This window comes from Balaenoptera physalus, assembly GCF_965194825.1.
Source record: "Balaenoptera physalus genome assembly, chromosome: 16".
Taxonomy (NCBI): domain Eukaryota; kingdom Metazoa; phylum Chordata; class Mammalia; order Artiodactyla; family Balaenopteridae; genus Balaenoptera; species Balaenoptera physalus.
This window is the reverse complement of record NC_138898.1, coordinates 25,553,551-25,570,828: the sequence shown is the minus strand read 5'-3', so window position 1 is coordinate 25,570,828 and position 17,278 is coordinate 25,553,551. Positions and strand designations below refer to the sequence as shown.

General features: G+C 59.6%; 3 protein-coding genes across 3 annotated transcripts; 2 read left to right on the top strand and 1 right to left on the bottom strand.

The window, feature by feature from the left end:
• Nucleotides 1–26: 26 nt before the first annotated feature.
• Nucleotides 27–16,892, bottom strand: NECAB3 (N-terminal EF-hand calcium binding protein 3). The gene is given in 14 exon segments (XM_082432225.1): nucleotides 27–857; nucleotides 955–1,046; nucleotides 1,563–1,640; nucleotides 1,809–1,927; nucleotides 1,929–1,946; nucleotides 2,453–2,506; nucleotides 2,611–2,690; nucleotides 2,813–2,931; nucleotides 3,525–3,661; nucleotides 11,667–11,764; nucleotides 11,961–11,986; nucleotides 12,955–13,063; nucleotides 14,631–14,655; nucleotides 16,683–16,892. Coding segments are annotated over 14 exon segments (1,101 nt in total). The 5' UTR covers nucleotides 16,800–16,892; the 3' UTR covers nucleotides 27–828.
• LOC309646076 (uncharacterized protein C20orf144 homolog) lies at nucleotides 3,671–6,437 on the top strand. Its single transcript, XM_082432067.1, is given in 4 exon segments — nucleotides 3,671–5,514; nucleotides 5,816–5,922; nucleotides 6,095–6,307; nucleotides 6,310–6,437. Coding segments are annotated over 4 exon segments (810 nt in total). The 5' UTR covers nucleotides 3,671–5,140; the 3' UTR covers nucleotides 6,426–6,437.
• On the top strand, nucleotides 9,129–11,647 carry ACTL10 (actin like 10). The gene has a single exon (XM_082432212.1). It carries the CDS (start codon nucleotides 9,141–9,143, stop codon nucleotides 10,398–10,400), a length of 1,260 nt encoding a protein of 419 aa, XP_082288338.1. The 5' UTR covers nucleotides 9,129–9,140; the 3' UTR covers nucleotides 10,401–11,647.
• Nucleotides 16,893–17,278: the final 386 nt, after the last annotated feature.

Here is a 17,278-nt window from a genome sequence, read left to right as displayed (position 1 = left end):
GCCAAGGGAGAGAGAGGACACGATGCCAGAGGTGACTACTGCCTTTATTGCCTCTGTGCTGGGGTCCTGGGCTGGGGTTCAGAGGTATCTGGGGGCAGCAGGTGACTCTGGAGCCAAATTATTGCTACTTAGCAAGGTCACCTTGGGGCTTCCCATAGTGCCCTTAGTATGGGTGGGCATGAGCATGCAAATGATATGCAAATGACATGCAAACCAACCCAGGATCCTGCAGAGGGCTCTGGTGCAGCCACAGGTGCTGAAAGAGTCAGGAGCCTGCCAGCCCTGGAGGGTGATGGGGACACCCAGGTCCTTGCAGACTGCAGACTGATCCAGCCCAGCCTCGGGAGTCGAGGTTCGGGGGTATGGACAGTCCCTGAGCATCAGCCCTGGTTCTGCTGCTGGTTGGGGAAGAGCAGAAGCCTGGCCCCAAGATAGCAAGCAGAAAGCAGGCACCCACTAGGTAGCCAGACAGCCCAAGGCCCACTCAGAGAGGGAAGGGACCTGCCCTGGGTCACACAGCAAGGCAGGGGCAGAGGGGACCAGAATCCAGGCCTCCTGAGCCAGACAGATGCCAGAGTGCCTCAGAGGCCAAAGCTATGAGCAATAAAATACACTGTTAAAGAAAGAAATACAAAGCAAGCAGCCCAGTCCCTGATCCCTGGGCTGAGAGATTCTCCGCCAGCTGGCTCTGGGAGGGGAAGCCTCTGAGAGCCAGGCCCCAGGTATAGGAGGTGGCAGCGTTCTTGGTCTTGAGCTGAGCTGACCAGTCCAGAAGCTCCAGAAGGAGACAGGCAGGGCTCCAGGGTCCTTGGCTTATGCAGGTCAGGCTCAGTTATTATTCATAATCCACCAGGATGCTGAGGGTCAGAGGTGGGGAGTCAGAGGCCATCAGGTGCCCACTGCCCTTCCCACCAGTTCCCAGGGCTGTGGAGAGCGTTGGGAGCTGAAGCCCACCTGGGAAGAACACAGTGGTGAGGGTGTCTGGAGCCTGCAGGTGGTCAATGAGGATGCGCTGGAAGGCCTTACTGCAGGCGGACTGCTGGTGCCTGGGGAGGGCCGCAGAGTGGACCAAGGCTGGAGCTGGTCCCCAAGGATCAGGACCACATGGTTAAAAGCTCCCCACTCCCACCCAGTCCTGCTGCCTGGATTCAGATCTGAGTCCTTCCTCATAGTGGCTCTGAGCCTCAGTTTTCTCCTCTGTGAAATGGGGACAATAGTGTCCACTTCACTGGGATACTGGGAGGGTTACATGAAATAACACACAAGGCGTGTGGCATAGGCCCTATGCCATAGGGTGTGGCCCAGTGGTAAAGGTGTGTATTCATTGAGCACCTACCTTGTACCTGGCACTGTGTTCAGTTCTTTACATGTCATCTCATTTAGGTGATAAGAGGATGGAACTATGATCACTCCCATTTTGAAAAGGAGGCCACTGGGGCTCAGAGGGGTAACTCTCCTGAGGTCACACAGCCAGTGAATAGGAGAGGATGATTTGAACCCAGGCTTGACTCACTCCAGGGCACATACTCAATAAACATTAGCTGTTAGACCACCACTCATACCTTCTCCAGGAGGCCTCATCCTGCCAGAACTCGTACAGGGTGAAGGAGGCATTGTCCAGCATCTTCTGGGCAGACACACTGCAGGGCCAAAGAGACGGCCAGGCCAGGCCTGGGCTGCCACCACCTCTGCCCACCTAGCCAGGGGTGTCTAACGAGAGCCCTGGCCCAGGACGCTCAGTCCCAGCATTCCTCGTGCTCACCCCCCACCCCGACCCTGGCCGGCCCACCACCCGGCTGAGGACTCACTGCAGGCAATGGCTCTGGGCCCCTGTGAAGTCCACGTAGCAGCACAGGGCATGGTGGAAGTCCTGCAGGGCTTCCTCTGCCACCTGCACCTGCCTTTGGGCCACGAGGATGTGCTGGCAAGAGAGGCAGCCTGGTCAGCTGGGGTGGGGTAGGGCAGGGCATGGGGTGAGGGACTGCTGTGGCCTCCAGGACGACCCCGCCCTTCTTGGCCTGCACCAGACCCAGCCAACCCTGAGGTCGGGCTCCTGCCCCAGCCTGGCCCCCAGCTTCCCTGACTCCATCCTCCTCTTCCCATCGCCAGGGTTGCTGCCTTGATCCAGCCACTGTCCCACTCTCCTGCAGTATGGCACCCCTTCCTCCTGCCCCCTTTAGCCTCTGTCCACACTGCTCCAGACCCAGCTTTCAGAACTGTAGACAAGGGACACTGACGCCCAGGGAAGGGCAGAGTTCTGCAGGGTCACAGAGCAAGGGCCAGAACCCAGCACCTGCCTGCCAGGCCCAGGGGACAAGGGCTGGGTCAAGCCTGGAGAAGGGGGCATATGTACAAGACAGAGGCTGGGGGCAGCTGGCCCCGTGAGCCTCCTCACTTCATGATCTCCTCCCGGACTCCCACACCCAGCTGCCTGCCCCTCTCACACACTCACCGAGTTGGGCCCCTTGGTAAACTCCTCCTCGTGCAGGGGTTCCAGCCGGGGGGCCTGTGAGGGATGCAGAGCGTGGGCCAGTTCCCTGGCGTGTGCCTGGCTTGCGTGAATTCCCAAAAGGTCCACAGGCACAGGGTACTGGCCACACGGCCACTCACCTTGCACTCCAGCTGGTCGATGAGCTCCTGGAGACGGTTGATCTGGAGCCGCCAGTGCATCTCAGCCTCTGAGCTCTGCCCTGGGGGTCAGGCACGGGCCCCCTCAGGCTGGGGGCTTCTTGGGATGAATTGAGGGAAAGTGGAGGAGCAAACACTGGGGCCCTGGGGGATGCCGTGCCCTCCCATCCCACCGCAGGCACACCTGTGTCAGAGGAGCCAGGAGACCAGGTGGGTGACCGACTGACACTCCGCAGGGCCCTGCGCCCTGCCCGCCGGCTGCCACGGGGCCTGCTCTGCACCTCCACCCTCTCTTCGTCTGACCTGAGGGGAGTGGAGGGGTCAGCCCACTGCTCCCAGACTCACGGGGCCAAGCACTGGGGCCCCAGCACGGGCCTGGGTGGGTAAGACAGGCTTCCCGGGACACTGAGGCCCAGCCTCAAAGCCAGCCACCCCTGCTCACCCCCTCTTGGCCTCCCTGCCTAAGAACAAGAATTTGGGGGCTTCCCTGGTGGCGCAGTGGTTGAGAATCTGCCTGCCAATGCAGGGGACACGGGTTCGAGCCCTGGTCTGGGAAGATCCCACATGCCGCGGGGCAACTGAGCCCGTGAGCCACAATTACTGAGCCTGCGCGTCTGGAGCCTGTGCTCCGCAACAAGAGAGGCCGCGATAGTGAGAGGCCCACGCACCGCGATGAAGAGTGGTGCGTGGGCCTCCCCGCTTGCCACAACTAGAGAAAGCCCTCGCACAGAAACGAAGACCCAACACAGCCATAAATAAATAAATTAAAAAAAAAAAAAGAATTTGGGCTCCAGGATGCTAGAACGTGGAACATGATAAGAGCTGAGGGCCTTGACACATGGAGATAAGGGGCATTCATGAACCGGACCCACAGGTGGGCAGAGCTCCTCACACACCGTGGGCCATGGGCCTGGGCCTCCAGGGTATCTGACGCCCCCTCCAGCGAGCTCTGCAGGGCTTGGAGCTGGCTCACCGTCTCCCGCAATAGGAAGCGTGTCACAAACTGGTCCACCTTGGAGGCCCGCTCATACTCCTGGGGGCAGAGGGGGCATGGTCAGCATCTCCTGGCTCCAAGCATGTATTTCTGAATTGGGAGCTGCCCCCTGCGCCCCATCCGCTGCTCATCAGAGCAACAGTGGCAGCCTAAAGAGCAGAGGACATGCAGACCTGGCATAAGCAGAAAGGCGCTGGGACTCAGTGGGGAGCAGACCCCGGACCCCCTCCTTGTCTGGGCCTGGCCTCTCTTACTGGGAGGTATGAGGCCAGCTCACAGAGAAGCATCTGCCATTCTCTGGCCCTCAAGGCCCTTTCCCTGTTGGGGCTCCCACCTTCAGCCAATGAGGCCGCAGGCACAGCTAGACTGGGCTGGGTGGGGTGAGGCAGGGCAATTTTGACACATGAGGCAAAATGACAGTGTGATATGGCGCCATACTCACCAGCTGGCCCCAGACTCACAGTCTTAGTATTCATTCATTCATCCATTCATTCATTCACTCATCCATGCAACAAACATTTACTGAGCACCTCTTACTAGGAGCTGCAGATACAAGATGGCAGGTCGCTGGCCTCACACACACACCCCAGCACTGATCCCCGTCTACACTGCCATTTCCCCCCAGCCCTTGCCAAGGCGGGCAGAGACAGGGAGGCCCACCATGTGCCAGGCCCTGTGCTGCCCACCTGGAATGCTCAGAGACTCCCCAGCTACCTTCATCTCCTTGTGCCTCAGTTTCCTCACCTATAGAACAGGGATGGTAATAGCCATCTCACTGAGCTGTTGAGAGGCTCCAGTGAGTTATCTCCTACATAGGGCTCAGCCTAGTACCTGGCACATAAGTTCTCAATAAAGAACTGCCATTGTTTTTATTGTCAAACATAATACTAACAAGAAACCTGCCCACTCCACCTACACACACAGTACAGGGTGGGAGTCCTGGGGAGCTGTGGTGCCCCCCTCCACAAGGGGCTCCAGAGGCACCCTACATCAAGGGCTTCGTCTTCTGCCCATGACCTGCCTCAATTCAGCCATCAGATAGGCAGGGACAGAGTGGGGGCTGGGACCTCTCATTCTCAGACAGGCCAGTGGTTTCTCCAAGCCTGATCTCTAGACTTCCTGGCCGTTCTTTGAGCTTCCTGAAATCCTTCCAATAAATTCCCTTGCTGGTGCTTAAGATGACTGATCAGTTTCTGTTGTTTACAACCAAAGAACCTGGCTGACACAAGCACCCATTCTGCGTCAGGCCCTGTTTCTAAACAGAGTTACATTTAATCCTTGTAATAATCTACAGGAAACATAATTGACCCTGTTTTGCATATGAAAAGACTGAGGCCTACAGAAGTTGATTACCTTGGCCAAGGTCACACAACTAGTTAGCGGCAGAGTCAGAATTCAAACCCAGGTCACAGAAATTCCTCTCCTCACCACTAAGCACCTTACAAGCATCGCCTCACTTATGTCATTAGCCCAGTTTTACAGCTGAGAAACCAAGGCCAGAAGTCACAGACAGAGTAAATGGAGCCGAGATTGGCCCGTGTGTTCTGGGAGGAGCAGCTCGGAGCCTGGAGCTTGTTAGGTCGACCCATGAGGTCACAATGTGGTGTCCCTGGGACAGAGCCGGGGCAGGGGACCCCCAGCCAGAGGGCAGGGCAGAGGCAGCATGGGCCGGGCCCCCCAGTGGTGACCAGCCCTGCCATAGGAAACAACAGTTCCCACAAGAGGACCAAAGTGCCCAAGCAGGCCCGCAAGGAGAGGCCACCTGACATGGACAAGGCCTGGCGGAAACAGCAGTTCTTCAACCACCTCAAGTGGAAGAAGCCGAGTGTGAGTCCCAGGGGGCAAGGGGCAGATGGAGTTCAGGGGACCTGGACAGGTGGACAGGAGGGGATGCTGGGACTCTAGGCCTCGTGGGGCATGGACGGGGTTAGAGAACCCCTTCTGAGGATGAGGATCCCAGGAACCCACGTGGGTGTGGATGGGGTCCTAATAACCCAGAAGGGAGAGCAGGTATTCCAGAAACCAGGAGGTGGATGAGACTTGGGAGCCTAGGAGGGGGAGCAGGAGGGGATTCTCCCAACCCTGGACAGATGGGTGGAGGTCCTGGCATGGCGAATCAGCCCTAGCTGGTGCCACTGGGGCTATGGGCACAGGGAGTTCCCTTATGCCCCCTTTCCATTGCCCCTCCTCAAGTGGGCAGAGGCCCTGGACCGAGGCCGGGGTGGGTGAGGGTCTCAGCATCGAGGCTGGGAGGGCAGGCAGCGGATTTCATAAACGTGACCGGAGTGAGGTCTCAGGAGGTCAGCCTGGCGGGGGCGGGGGTGAGGGTTTCCAGAGGGGAGGCAGGGTTCCGGGCGAGGGGGGCAGGGTGCCTGCCTCCCCCACTACCCCCTGCCAGGGCTGGGAGGATGGCAGGAGTCCCGGAAACGTAGAGGGGGCAGGGTCCTGGGAGACAGAACCCGGGTGGGTGAGGGTCCCCAATAGGAAGGTGGGGCGCGCTCTTTCCCCTAACGCCCCTGCCCCACCCCCAGACCAAGATCTTGCTGCTTTTCCCCCTGGACAAGCGGCAGCAGCTAGCCGAGGCGACGGCAGGCCCCGGCGCGCGGCCCAGGCGGCCGGGTGAGGACGCGGCGGCGCCCACGTTGCAAGGTGCAGGCGACGGCGCTGAGCGGCGGGACGGCGCGCAACGAAGATGATCCTAGTCAAGCTGCTGCTGCTGGACGCGCGGCTGCAGGAGGAGGGGCGCCGCGTGGCGGGTGGGCCCGGGGGCGGGCCCGGCGGGGCCAAGGCCGCGCATGGCTGACAGTGGCTCAACGCCCGTTTGCTGACCGAGAGCAAGGCGGGCGGCTACGCGACCCTACCTAGGAGCAGCCGAGCAAGCGGCGCCGCGGCCCTCGCCCGCGGCACTGAGTGCCTGGCCCGGAGCTCCGGACCACAGTCCATACCAATAAAGAGCGCATAGCAACCCTGGCGCTGTAGCCCTGTCTGAGGCATCGGGGCGTAGAGCTGGGGTGGGGGAAACTTAGGGCCTGAGCGAGACGGGGGAGAACAGGCGTATTGAAGGCAGAGCCACAGCCATGGCCTGGAGACAAGGCTGTTTTTGCCTCCTCCCTTCTTGTGACCCAAGAGTCAGAACCCCTATTCCGGGCTGGCGGTGGTGGGGGCGGGGGCACCCTGCCACAGTGGAGGGAGGCTGCTCCTCTCCCCTCCAGCTCCAGGCCCGGGTCAGATCCTGACGGCTCTGCAGGCCCAGTGGAAGAGAGCTTGGGCAAACCCAGGCTTGGCCACGCTAGGAGGAGGGGCCTGCTTCCAGCAGAGGCCAGGCAGCTCCAAGAGTCTCCAGCACTCACAGGTCCTTCTTAAGCTGAGGGAAGGTCCCAGGCAAAAAGCCACCACCTTGGGGAAAGAACTGTGAAGTTCTCATGGTCAGCATAGTTTGAGCCTTAGACTCACGTTCTGCCTGTGAGAGCACCCAGGAGGAGAGGCTGGGGTCCCTGGTCCTCTGACCCTTCCCTCCTAACCCACTCTGCTTGGTAACCCCCAAGGCACCTCAGTCACTTGTCTCCCAAATCACCCTGTCCCATCCTCTTCCCCACATTGCAACCAAAGGCTTCTTCCAAACCACTGATCTGTAGGGCAGTTCACGCTCCCGCTCATAAGCTCACACTGGTTCTCCGCTGCCCACAGGGAAACACCCAAACTTATTACTGGGATGTACAGGTCCAGACCCCCAGCCTCGGTCTTCGCCTCTAGGGCTTCTTAGTGACTTCCACCCTCACCCCTGCTCTGGCCATATTGCCACTTGTGGTTTTCAATTCGAGGTTCACCTCCCTAATTCACCCACAAGAGGCCCTGCACACTTTCTGTGGGCGGAACCCAGCTGCTTCTCTCTCTCCTGGGTCCCAAACCCAGCTCCAGACCCTACTCCCTCCAGCCCTGCCAAACCTGCAGCCTGCATTCCACTGGAGACCAACATCAGAATGCCCCCTTTGGGGGCAGATGCAGCAGGAGTGAAGGTCCCAGTTCACTAAAACCACAGGCACAGCTTCTGCTGAAGATACACTTTTGTCAGTGTCAACACGACATCACCTGCATCAGGCTGCAGGCTGTACTACCCATAGCATCTCCCCTGCTGCTTTGTGAGAACTGACCCTTTCCTACCATCCACATGGTTACAATCAGGGCAACCACGTTCCTCAATGTGGCCACACCTCCTGGCATAAGCAATTGGCCCAAGCTGGTCCTATCAGCCCCTTCCCTGGGTCTGTAATTTAGGAGCTGTAGGAGACTATGTTTTCTACAGGAACGTGCACAGGCTGAAGCCAGTCTTGAGAAGAATGTAAACAGAACGCAGAGCCAGTGCACATCTTGGGTCCCCCACAGGCCGGCAGTCAGGCCCTGATTCCAGTCTTTTCCTAAAACCTGATTTCACCCTTGCCTTGATATCCAGTAAGACATACAAGATCCTTGTGATAAAAGTCCGTATTTTAGCTTAAGCTCACCGGAATGGGTCTTCAACTTGCAACCAGAATGATCCTAAAGAGAATAAAGAGACTCTGCAGAGACAAGACGTGGACTATTTCCTGTGTGTGAGGACGACCGCCTTTCGGAGGAAGTAACTGAGCCCAGAGAGAGATTAGGACTTGCTCAGTGCACAGCGAGTCAGCCTCAGAACAGAGTCACAAACTCAGGTCCACGTTTGTAAGCCCCTGAAGGTAGGATCCCTTTGTGGGCTACCTGGGCCCTTGAAGGCTAAGCACACAGAGATCTTCAGGGGGGCTGGAGATCCATGATTAAGAGCTTTCTCTTCAGCGTTGAGAGGGAAGGGGCCGCACATTTGGCCAGCGCACATCAGATAATCCGAAGTGGTTTGGGGAAGGAATCAAATTGGTTGGACTGAGCGGCTGAGGCCAGACCCCTGGATGTCAAAATCACTGCCCTTGACCCTGTCCCAGGAGAGAGGATGGGTCTGGGGCGTTTTCATCAGGGTAGAGGCTGCGAAAGCACAGCAGGTGCTGAGAACTGAGGTCACAATGAGTCCAAGTTCTTTTCCTTCCTTCTCTGACCACCCCCTCCCAACTCCACGACCAGGAGCTACAATACTTCTGTCAAGCTCAGTTGAGAAGTGCCAGGAGACCGCCAGGGTCTCTAGGGCTGGGCTGGACTCCTGGGTCCCCAAGGGGGATATATGTCCGGAAAACATTGCCACAAGTCCCCTTCATTCTCAGAGCTGCTCCTGGAGGCTTCTCAATCTCTTAAAGCGGCCCTCTCATCATCCACCTCAGCAAGGGATTAGGGGGCGGAGCCGCACCGCCCAGGCGAGTCCTCGGAGAGGGGGTGGGGCCTTGAGCCCGAGGAGGACCAAGAGGGACTGAGCCAGAGCCCAGTTAGGGCGGAGACCGACACTTGAACCAAAGGTCGGGCCTCAGGCCCAGGGTCGGAGCCAAGAGCTGAAAAGAGACCTCCACTCCGGCCAGAAGAGTGGGACTTCAGGACCAGAAGGCGGGGACGAAGGCCCATGAGGCAGAGCCAAGATCTGAAAGGCGGGCCTCCATCAAGTCCAGCTGAGGCGGGGTTCTCACGCCGGGGGCGGAGCTTTGGGCTGAAGGGCGTGGCCGGCCCGAAGGTGGCGTCGCTGTCCGGGAGCCACCGGGTCCGCCGGCTGTCCTCGCTGGGCCGCGTCGCGGTGGTGGTGGACCAGGGCTCGGGCTTCACCAAGGCGGGCTTCGCGGGCGAGGAGCAGCCGCGCCTGGTACTGAAGAGCTCCAGCCTGGTACCCAGCTGGGACCGGCCCGTGCTGCCCGGGGCGCCCGGCTGCGAGCTGGCGGGCGGCGTGGCGCGGGCGCACCCCATCAAGCACGGCGTGGTGGTGGACTGGGAGGCGCTGGAGGGGCTGTGGGAACGCCTGCTGGTGGGGGGCCTGCGGGTGTGCCCAGAGCAGTGGCCGGTGCTGGTGAGCGACTCGCCGTCGGCTCCGCCCGCGGGCCGCGAGAGGGTGGCTGAGCTGCTGTTCGAGGCCCTGGCAGTGCCCGCGTGCCACATGGCCAGCACCGCGTTGCTGGCGCTCTGCTCTGTCGGCGCGTTCAGCGGGCTGGCCTTGGAGGCGGGCGCGGGCGTGTGCCACGCCACACCCATCTATGCGGGCCACTCGTGGCACGAGGCCACCTTCCGGCTGGACGTGGCAGGCAGTACACTGTCGCGCTACCTGCGGGACCTGCTGGTGGCAGCCTGCCCCGATCAACGACTGCATGCCCTGCCCCGCAAGGTCATCACACAGCTCAAGAAGCACTGCTGCTATGTGTCGCTGGACTTCGAGGGTGACCTCCGTAACCCTGCCCGCCACCATCCTGCCAGTTTCTACTTAGGCAATGGGTGCTCTGTCTGCCTCAGCAGCGAGCGCTTCCGCTGCCCAGAACCCATCTTCCAGCCGGGTCTGCTAGGCCAGGCTGAGCCAGGACTGCCCACCCTGGCTTTCCGGGCACTGCAGAGGATGCCCGCAACACTACGGACACGGCTGGCCAACACCGTGGTGGTGGCCGGTGGCTCCACGCTTTTCCCTGGCTTCACTGAGCGCCTGGAGATGGAGCTGGAAGCCCAGTGCCGGCGGCATGGTTATGGGGCACTGCAGCCTCGCCTGGTGGCCAAGCCCGGGCGTGGCACAGCAGTGTGGACAGGCGGCTCCATGGTGGCCTCACTGCGTTCCTTCCAGTGCCACTGGATGACCCGGGCCATGTACCAGGAATATGGCTCCAGGCTGGTGCACGAAGTGTTCAAATGACTCATGTTGGACTGGAGGGGGTGGTGCCACGATGGGGGTGTGCAGAGGCAGACACCTGGCAGGCTGAGCTGCAGCTCTATCAGAGGCATTGAGTGCCAGATAAAAGGCTCAGTGATGATTGGAGCTGGCAGAGTCGTGTGGTGTGGCAGAGTTGTGTCCCAGACCCCACCCCCCATTTACAAGCTGGAATTCCCCAAGAGGGTCACCCTCTACCCCTTTCTGGGCCAGGAGGAGGTGGTCAGGACCCCAGGGGCCCTTACTTTGACCTGCAGTTTGAATCCCCACTAACCAGTGCCAGTTCAGAGAATGCCAGTCTAGGGGCCCACCCCCAGGGCCGTTTCCATGGCAACAAGGAAGGCGATGCCCCCACTTGTGTCCAGGCCACAGATATGGAAGTCATGATAACATACCAACCCCTCATCATATCCCATTTGGATTCCCATCCCATGCCAGGCCCCAAGGGGTGACCCTTTGAAAAACTACTAAATCCCATGTGAAAGCAACCAGAAGGGGAAGCCCTGTCCTCAGCTGATCATCAACTTGCTGAGAGCCTCAAAGTGAGGTCAGGCACAATCCCAGGCCTGCTCACTGTTCCCTCCTCACCCGCTTAGGTGGAGGCATTTCTTAAAAAGAACACAAAGGGAGGGGTGCCTTTCGATGTTTTTAAAATACCATCCAAGCGCCTGAAGCCCAGGCCGTGAGCACTGTTTATGCTTGTGCACACGTGTCCATACACAGACACAAACACATGGGTGCACACATGCCTGCCTACTCACGCATGTCCTTAGGCTGCCGCCCCAACCAAGCTCCACACACCAGCACGAGCCTCTGGATGTGTGTGAGCGTGCCCTCCCCCACAGCCCATCCCTGCTGGGAGCTGGCCTTCATACCCCACAACAGTTAGGTCTGGTCAATAATAAAAACAGCAGCAGCAGCAGCTCCAGGTGTGACGTGGCTACTGCGTGCCAGGCAGAGGTCTCGGTGCTGGGAATGGAGTAGAGAACAAGACAGACAAAAACCCCTGCCTTCATTCTCGTTTAATTGTCACAACAAATGTCTGGAGGTAGGTTCTATTATAATGCCCAGTTTACAGATGAGGAAACTGAGGCCCAGAGAGGTAAAGATGCACAGCCAGAAAGTGGGAGCCAGGATTAGAACCCAGGCCTCTAGCTCCACAGCCCTGAGCCCAGTGGTGGAGGCTGCCACAGCACAGCAGACAGCCCCTGCCCTCATTTTGGGCCCCCCACCATCAGCCCCTCCACTCACCAGCTTTGTGGTGTCCATGGCAGTGAGCACTGCACAGTTCAGCGACTCCAGTGCAGCCAGCACAGGCCGATAGACGCCCAGGTGTTCAGAGAAGTAGTCTGAGGGCAGAGGAGATGCTCAAAGGTTCCCAGACCCCCACCCCCCCATTTACAAGCTGGAATTCCCCAGCAGCCAACCAGGCCTCATACCCTGAGCCCAGCCGATCCTGTTCCATGGGACACCAGCAACAGCCTCTCATTCACACCCACCTGCCCAGGGGTCCTGGGAGACAAGAGCTCCCATGGGCCTACTCACCACACAGCTTCTCCGTTTCCAAATTGCTACAGGGAAAAGAGAAGGCACCCTTCAGACCCGCTGACGTGGGCCTGGTAAACTGGGACTTTGAAGCCAATGTTCCTCTCCTCTTCCTGCCCAGCTCAGGCTGACAAGGAGGCAACTTCTGACTCCACCCCAGGTTAAGTTGCTCAGTGGACAGAGAGGGGGAGCACGGGTACTATCAGCCCGCCAAACACTCTCTGAGGGCAAAATTTCAGTCCCACTGTCTGCCTCCAAGGGGGTTTCAGGCCGGGGAGGCAGATATGAACACAGGTCAGAGAGGAGTGGTTAGAGCTGGGAAGGGGGAGCCAGGTCCCAGGTCTGCGGAAATGCAGAGAAGGCATGGAGTATTACTTGGTAGGTCAGGGAGGGCTTCCTGGAGGCGGGGCTGCCTAAGTTAGGCCTTGAAGGAGAAGAAATCTGACTGGAGTATCTGGTGGTGGTGAGGTGGTAGCACTGCAGACAAAGGGTCCAGCCCAAGCCTGAGAACATGGGAGCCTAGGATTTATTCTAAGGAGATGGGGGGAAGGGAATTGAGAGGGAGGGATAGCTGTGCATGTGTGTGCACCCATGTGAGGAAGCAGGAGAGAAGGCAAGCAAACTCGCACTAAGGCCTGTAGATATGGAAGCACCTGCATCCATGGGTGGAAGCAGGCGGGGCCCAGCTGTCCCCAGGCATCCTCTGGTCCCTGCAGGAAGCGAGAGTTGGAAGAGGGGGCACCTGTGGGCTGAACCATAGGTGGTGACTCAGGCCTGGCTATTTTGGGGTCCCAGCTGGAAGCAGTGTGATGAGCAAGGCTGGAGCCAGGGAGGGGGTAGGTGGGTGGGTAAAGTTGGCACCGAGCCCTGGCACCCCTCTCCCTCTGCCCCCCTCATCCTCCATAAGGAACCAAAGCAGCAGGGGACACAGTGGGGTTGGGACAGCCTGGCCTCACCTCTACACGCGGTGCACACATCCCCCTCGAGTACTCACTCAGCGGGATGCCCATCAATACTGCTGAACAGCTCTCGCAGCTCCCCAGGGCTGAGAACCCCATCGGCAAAGTAATTCTGGAATTCTTCAAATGAGAGCTTACCATCATCTGGGAGGGGGGAGGTGGGGGGACAAAGAGCAGAGTCAGTATCCCTGACCCTGGCTGTACCCCTGCCACAAGATCCAGGCCCACTGAAGGCTTTGCAGCATCTCACAACCACCCAGCCAAGTGGAATGGGATTCTGAGCTTGATGGGAAGCCTAGCCACTGGGGACAAAAGGGCTGGGGTCCCCAGAGGTGCCCACTTAAGGCAACAGGGCCCACTTTACAGGCACCCAAGGGACAGGGCAGTACACATGTGGCACTGGGTACGGACTCAATGTTTGCCAAATGAAGAAACAAATGAACAACAGCCTGGGTCACAGTCAGATCATGGCAGGGCCAGATGTCACTTGGAGGACTCGGGGCTGGGTCTCTGCCCCACATGCTGGCCAGTGTGGCTCCAGGGTGGAGGGGACCTCCGTGCTCTGGACCCAGGCCCTTCACAGAGAAGCCACAGGGAGTCAGATAAGATTTTCCTAAGAGTGGAGCCCCTGTAAGTAGCAGCAGGCTGGCTCAGGAGGGAAAGACCTCCCCAACACAGGGGACATGTAGCAGAGGCCTAGAGCGTTACCTGTGAGGTCTCTAAGCAGATGGGGTGGGGAGAGTGGAGCTGGGGGAGGGTCTGAACTTCCCCAGACAAGATGCTGTGATCCAAATGAGACCATGTGCCCTGATCAACCGGTTGGAACAAATGGTCTCCACCAATTTGAAGAGACCCAGGGAGAAGGGGCAAGGGGTGGGGACACAATCCTCTCTCAAGGAGGCTGAAACATAAACAGGTCTGAAGCCCCCAGCTGAAAGTGAGGCCAAGGCTGACGGGCTGTCTCAGCTCAGACCCTCCACTGGCCAATCAAGGCACCGTGGGCTGCTCTGAGTCATCTATGCGCAGCAACCTGCCTGCAGGGTCCCCTAATGGCTCCTGCTTTAGCTTTCAAGGTTTTGCCAGACCAGAGTCTGAGACTGCCCAGGACTCAGGGCAGGAGGAGCTGATTCCCTGGACCTAGCTTTATCCTGCCCAAGCCCTCCCTGTGTCCAGATGGTTGGTAATGTGGAAAGTTACTGAGCACTCTAAAAATCTAAGATAAAATCCCCCACAGGGCCTCATCTCCATGACCGCACCCTTCCAAGCCCCTCACACAGGGAGCCTGGGACCAAGCATCACGTTAGACCTGGGTTCAAGGCCCACCACCTCAGGCAGCCTGCTTTACCTCTCTGGGCCCCTGCTCCTTTGTCTGTGAAATGGGGTGAAGAATTCTCACTAGCTTGCCGTTGTGAGGACAACATAAGGTCATATATGAGAAGTACCCCTCAGTGTGCCAGGGCACTGCATGAAAATAAGCCCCCACCTCCAGCCTCTGGCTAAGTTACATGTCCGCCACTCTCCATCCTGCCAAACTTGATTCAAAACAACACTTCCTCCGAGAAGGACACCTGGGTTCATTCTCCTGATTTGGGTCCTCTCAAGATTTTTCTCCATTCTGGACTGTGCCCCCAAACCCCCAACCCTCCCCTGAGCCTACCCGATGTCCGTCACCCGTCCCCCCACTGTGGGACCCAGGGGAAGCCACACTCACCATTCTTGTCTGCTCTGCGGAAAACCTAAAGGACAAAAGAGCATGGATGGGAGCTGGGAGCTGGGAGGCAAGAGGCCCCCACCCAACTCAACAGAGCCCCAGATGGCTGGCCTGCCCCCTGCGTCTCCCTTCCTCCTGCCCAGCATGGTCCCAGCTCCCTGCCCAGCTCGGCCCTGCAGGAGCTTTTCCAGCAAGGTGAGCACAGAAGAGCACACAGCGGGCCCACTGCTCGCTCACTTCTCCTGGGGGCCTGGCCTTGTGGGGGGTGCTCCAAGCCAGCTCTCTGCACCTTCACCTCCCACACCCAGAGTCAGTCCCAAGTTCTGGCTGATGCATCAGCCCGCGAACGGTCCCAGCTTGAGGAAGGTGGGGAGATGGGCCAAGATGCGGCCTGAGTATCCTGGGCACCCATCCCAGACCTGATCCCCAACTCTGCTGTGTGGTTATGGTCTGTCACAGACTCTGCCCACTCCGGGCTGTGTCTCTGTGAGCTTGTTGAAGACCCTGACATGCAGGCAGTGGCTAGTCCTTTCTTTGTGGGTGCCTACTTTCCCACTAGCACACAGGGGAGCAGCCCAGGGTTAACCCTTCCAGGGCTGGGGCTTCCTATGAGGCCGACTCAGTATGAGGGTCTTGGGCAGGCCTGTGTGCGTGTGTGTGTGTGTGTGTGTGTGTGTGTGTGTGTGTACGTGCAAGGGTGGACAGACTGTATTCATGGAGAAGCAGACAGGAAGGGCAACAGAGGCAGCAAGAGTGGAGCAGAGTCAAGACTTGGTCCCTGTCTCCCCTAGGGACCAGAGACTCCCAGGTCACCCAAAGCAGCCCAGCAAATAGGAGACCAGCAGGCCTGGCAAGGAGGGGCAGGCCAAAGCCTGGACAGAGAGCCCCTATCAGCTCCAGGTCCTGAATACCTCTTCCCTCTGGCTGTTTTCTTGGGTCAGTGAGGCTCGGGGATGAATGTAATCCCTAGCCAGAAGCCTGACTCAGAGAAGGTCTGCCACTGGTTCGGGGTCCACACAGCAGCCCAGTAGCCTGGAGATACAGGGGGGTGAGAGTGGGGGAGGGGTACTAAGCTGAGAATGAGGACACCTAGGGCCACACCCTAGTGTGCCCCTGCCTCCATGTGTGATCTCAGACATATCCCTAACCCTCCAGGCCTTGGTTTTTCCATCTGGGAAGTGGGAGGGTCAGGTCCCTTCCAGCCGGGAGGACTGTGGCCAAGTGCTGAGTCACTAGGGACAGTGGGGAGGGGGCAGGAGTACAGCCTTTCCCACTGGCAGGGACCTCTGGGAGTGGGGGAATGAGAGGCACAGAACGGGCTGAGGGCTGGGGTGAAAGGTGGGGAAGGGGCTCAGGGAAGTGACCGAGGTCGGGCCAGGCTGCTCCACGCTGGTGTCCATAGGGGCTGCAGGGCTACCTGCCAGTCAGGAGAGGGTGTACAGACCACAGAGAACGACTGTGGGCAGCCCCGACCAACTGTGGGGTCCTTGGGTTGGATCTAAGGGACTCTGGGGTCAGCACCAGGTCAGGAGTCAGGGTACTGCTTCCTCTTCCAGGCCCCCCTGCCTGGGTCAACCCGGCCTCGGGGCACCGTGACTGCTCCTGTGATCAAGGGTCGACAGCCCGCCCCCCGCCCCCGGCCAGACACATACATGGGGTGGTTCTGGGTTGGGGGGCAGGAGGGACAGTGACACTGAACCAGAGACAAGGAGAGATAAGGAGAGAAAGAATAAGAGACAGAATGGGACACAAAGGCTGCGAGATAAAGATAAGGGAGACACACGGAAACAGAGACAGCAGGGTCAGAGAGAGATTGTGAGAGAGGCAGAGACCCAGAGGCAGAGGCAGGGTCCCCAACAGACCTGGAGGAAGAGAGACTGACATAGAGACAGGGAAAAGCAGAGTGAGAGAGCCGCAGAGACGGGGACAGGCAGAGAGTGAGAGAGTGCAGGGAGACACAGGGAGAGATACGACAGAGACCTGGAGAGACACCGCGAGAGACACCACCCCCACGGCCACAGCGCCGGCGCCCCCGGCCCGCTCCCCACTCACGTCTTGGAAGAGCGCGTGTCCTGCTGGCCCGGCGGCCGGCGCGGGCGCGGGGGGGCGCGGGGGCTCCGGCGCAGGCGGCCGGATCAGGCACACGGTGAGCAGCCCCGCGCACGCCATGGCGCCGCCACCCGTTCGGCTCCGGCTCTATGCGGCTGCGGGCTCTGGACGCCACCGCCGCGGACTTCGGGGGACAGGAAGGTGGGGCGCCCGCCCATCGGCGCCGGCGCGGAGGCTGAGGGCCCCGCCCCCCGCGGCTCCGCCCCCGCCCCCGCCCGGAGGACCGCCGAGGCCCCCTCCCAGCCCGGCCCGCGCGCTGGCCAGTCCGAGAGCTCGGCGCTCCGCCAGCCCCTCTCCAGGCCCTCAGCGTCCCCGTCTGGAAAAGGGGAGCAAACTCCAGCCTTTAGGGTGGCAAGAGCCGCGCAATGCAGAATTCCAACCACCGTTCACCTCCGCGACTCCCCATCTCCCAGAGAGGCGGCCACTGCGGAGTAAGGAGCCACCCAAGGGGTCATTTGCACCGGGTAAGGGCTGAGCGAATGACGACCAGCGTGGAGTACTACACAGCCAGGAACAGAACGGGAGGGGCTGCGCGCGCC

Bases quoted from the DNA above. Each gene is read 5' to 3' on its own strand.
- ACTL10 (XM_082432212.1), top strand. From the start codon at position 9,141: ATGAGGCAGAGCCAAGATCTGAAAGGCGGGCCTCCATCAAGTCCAGCT.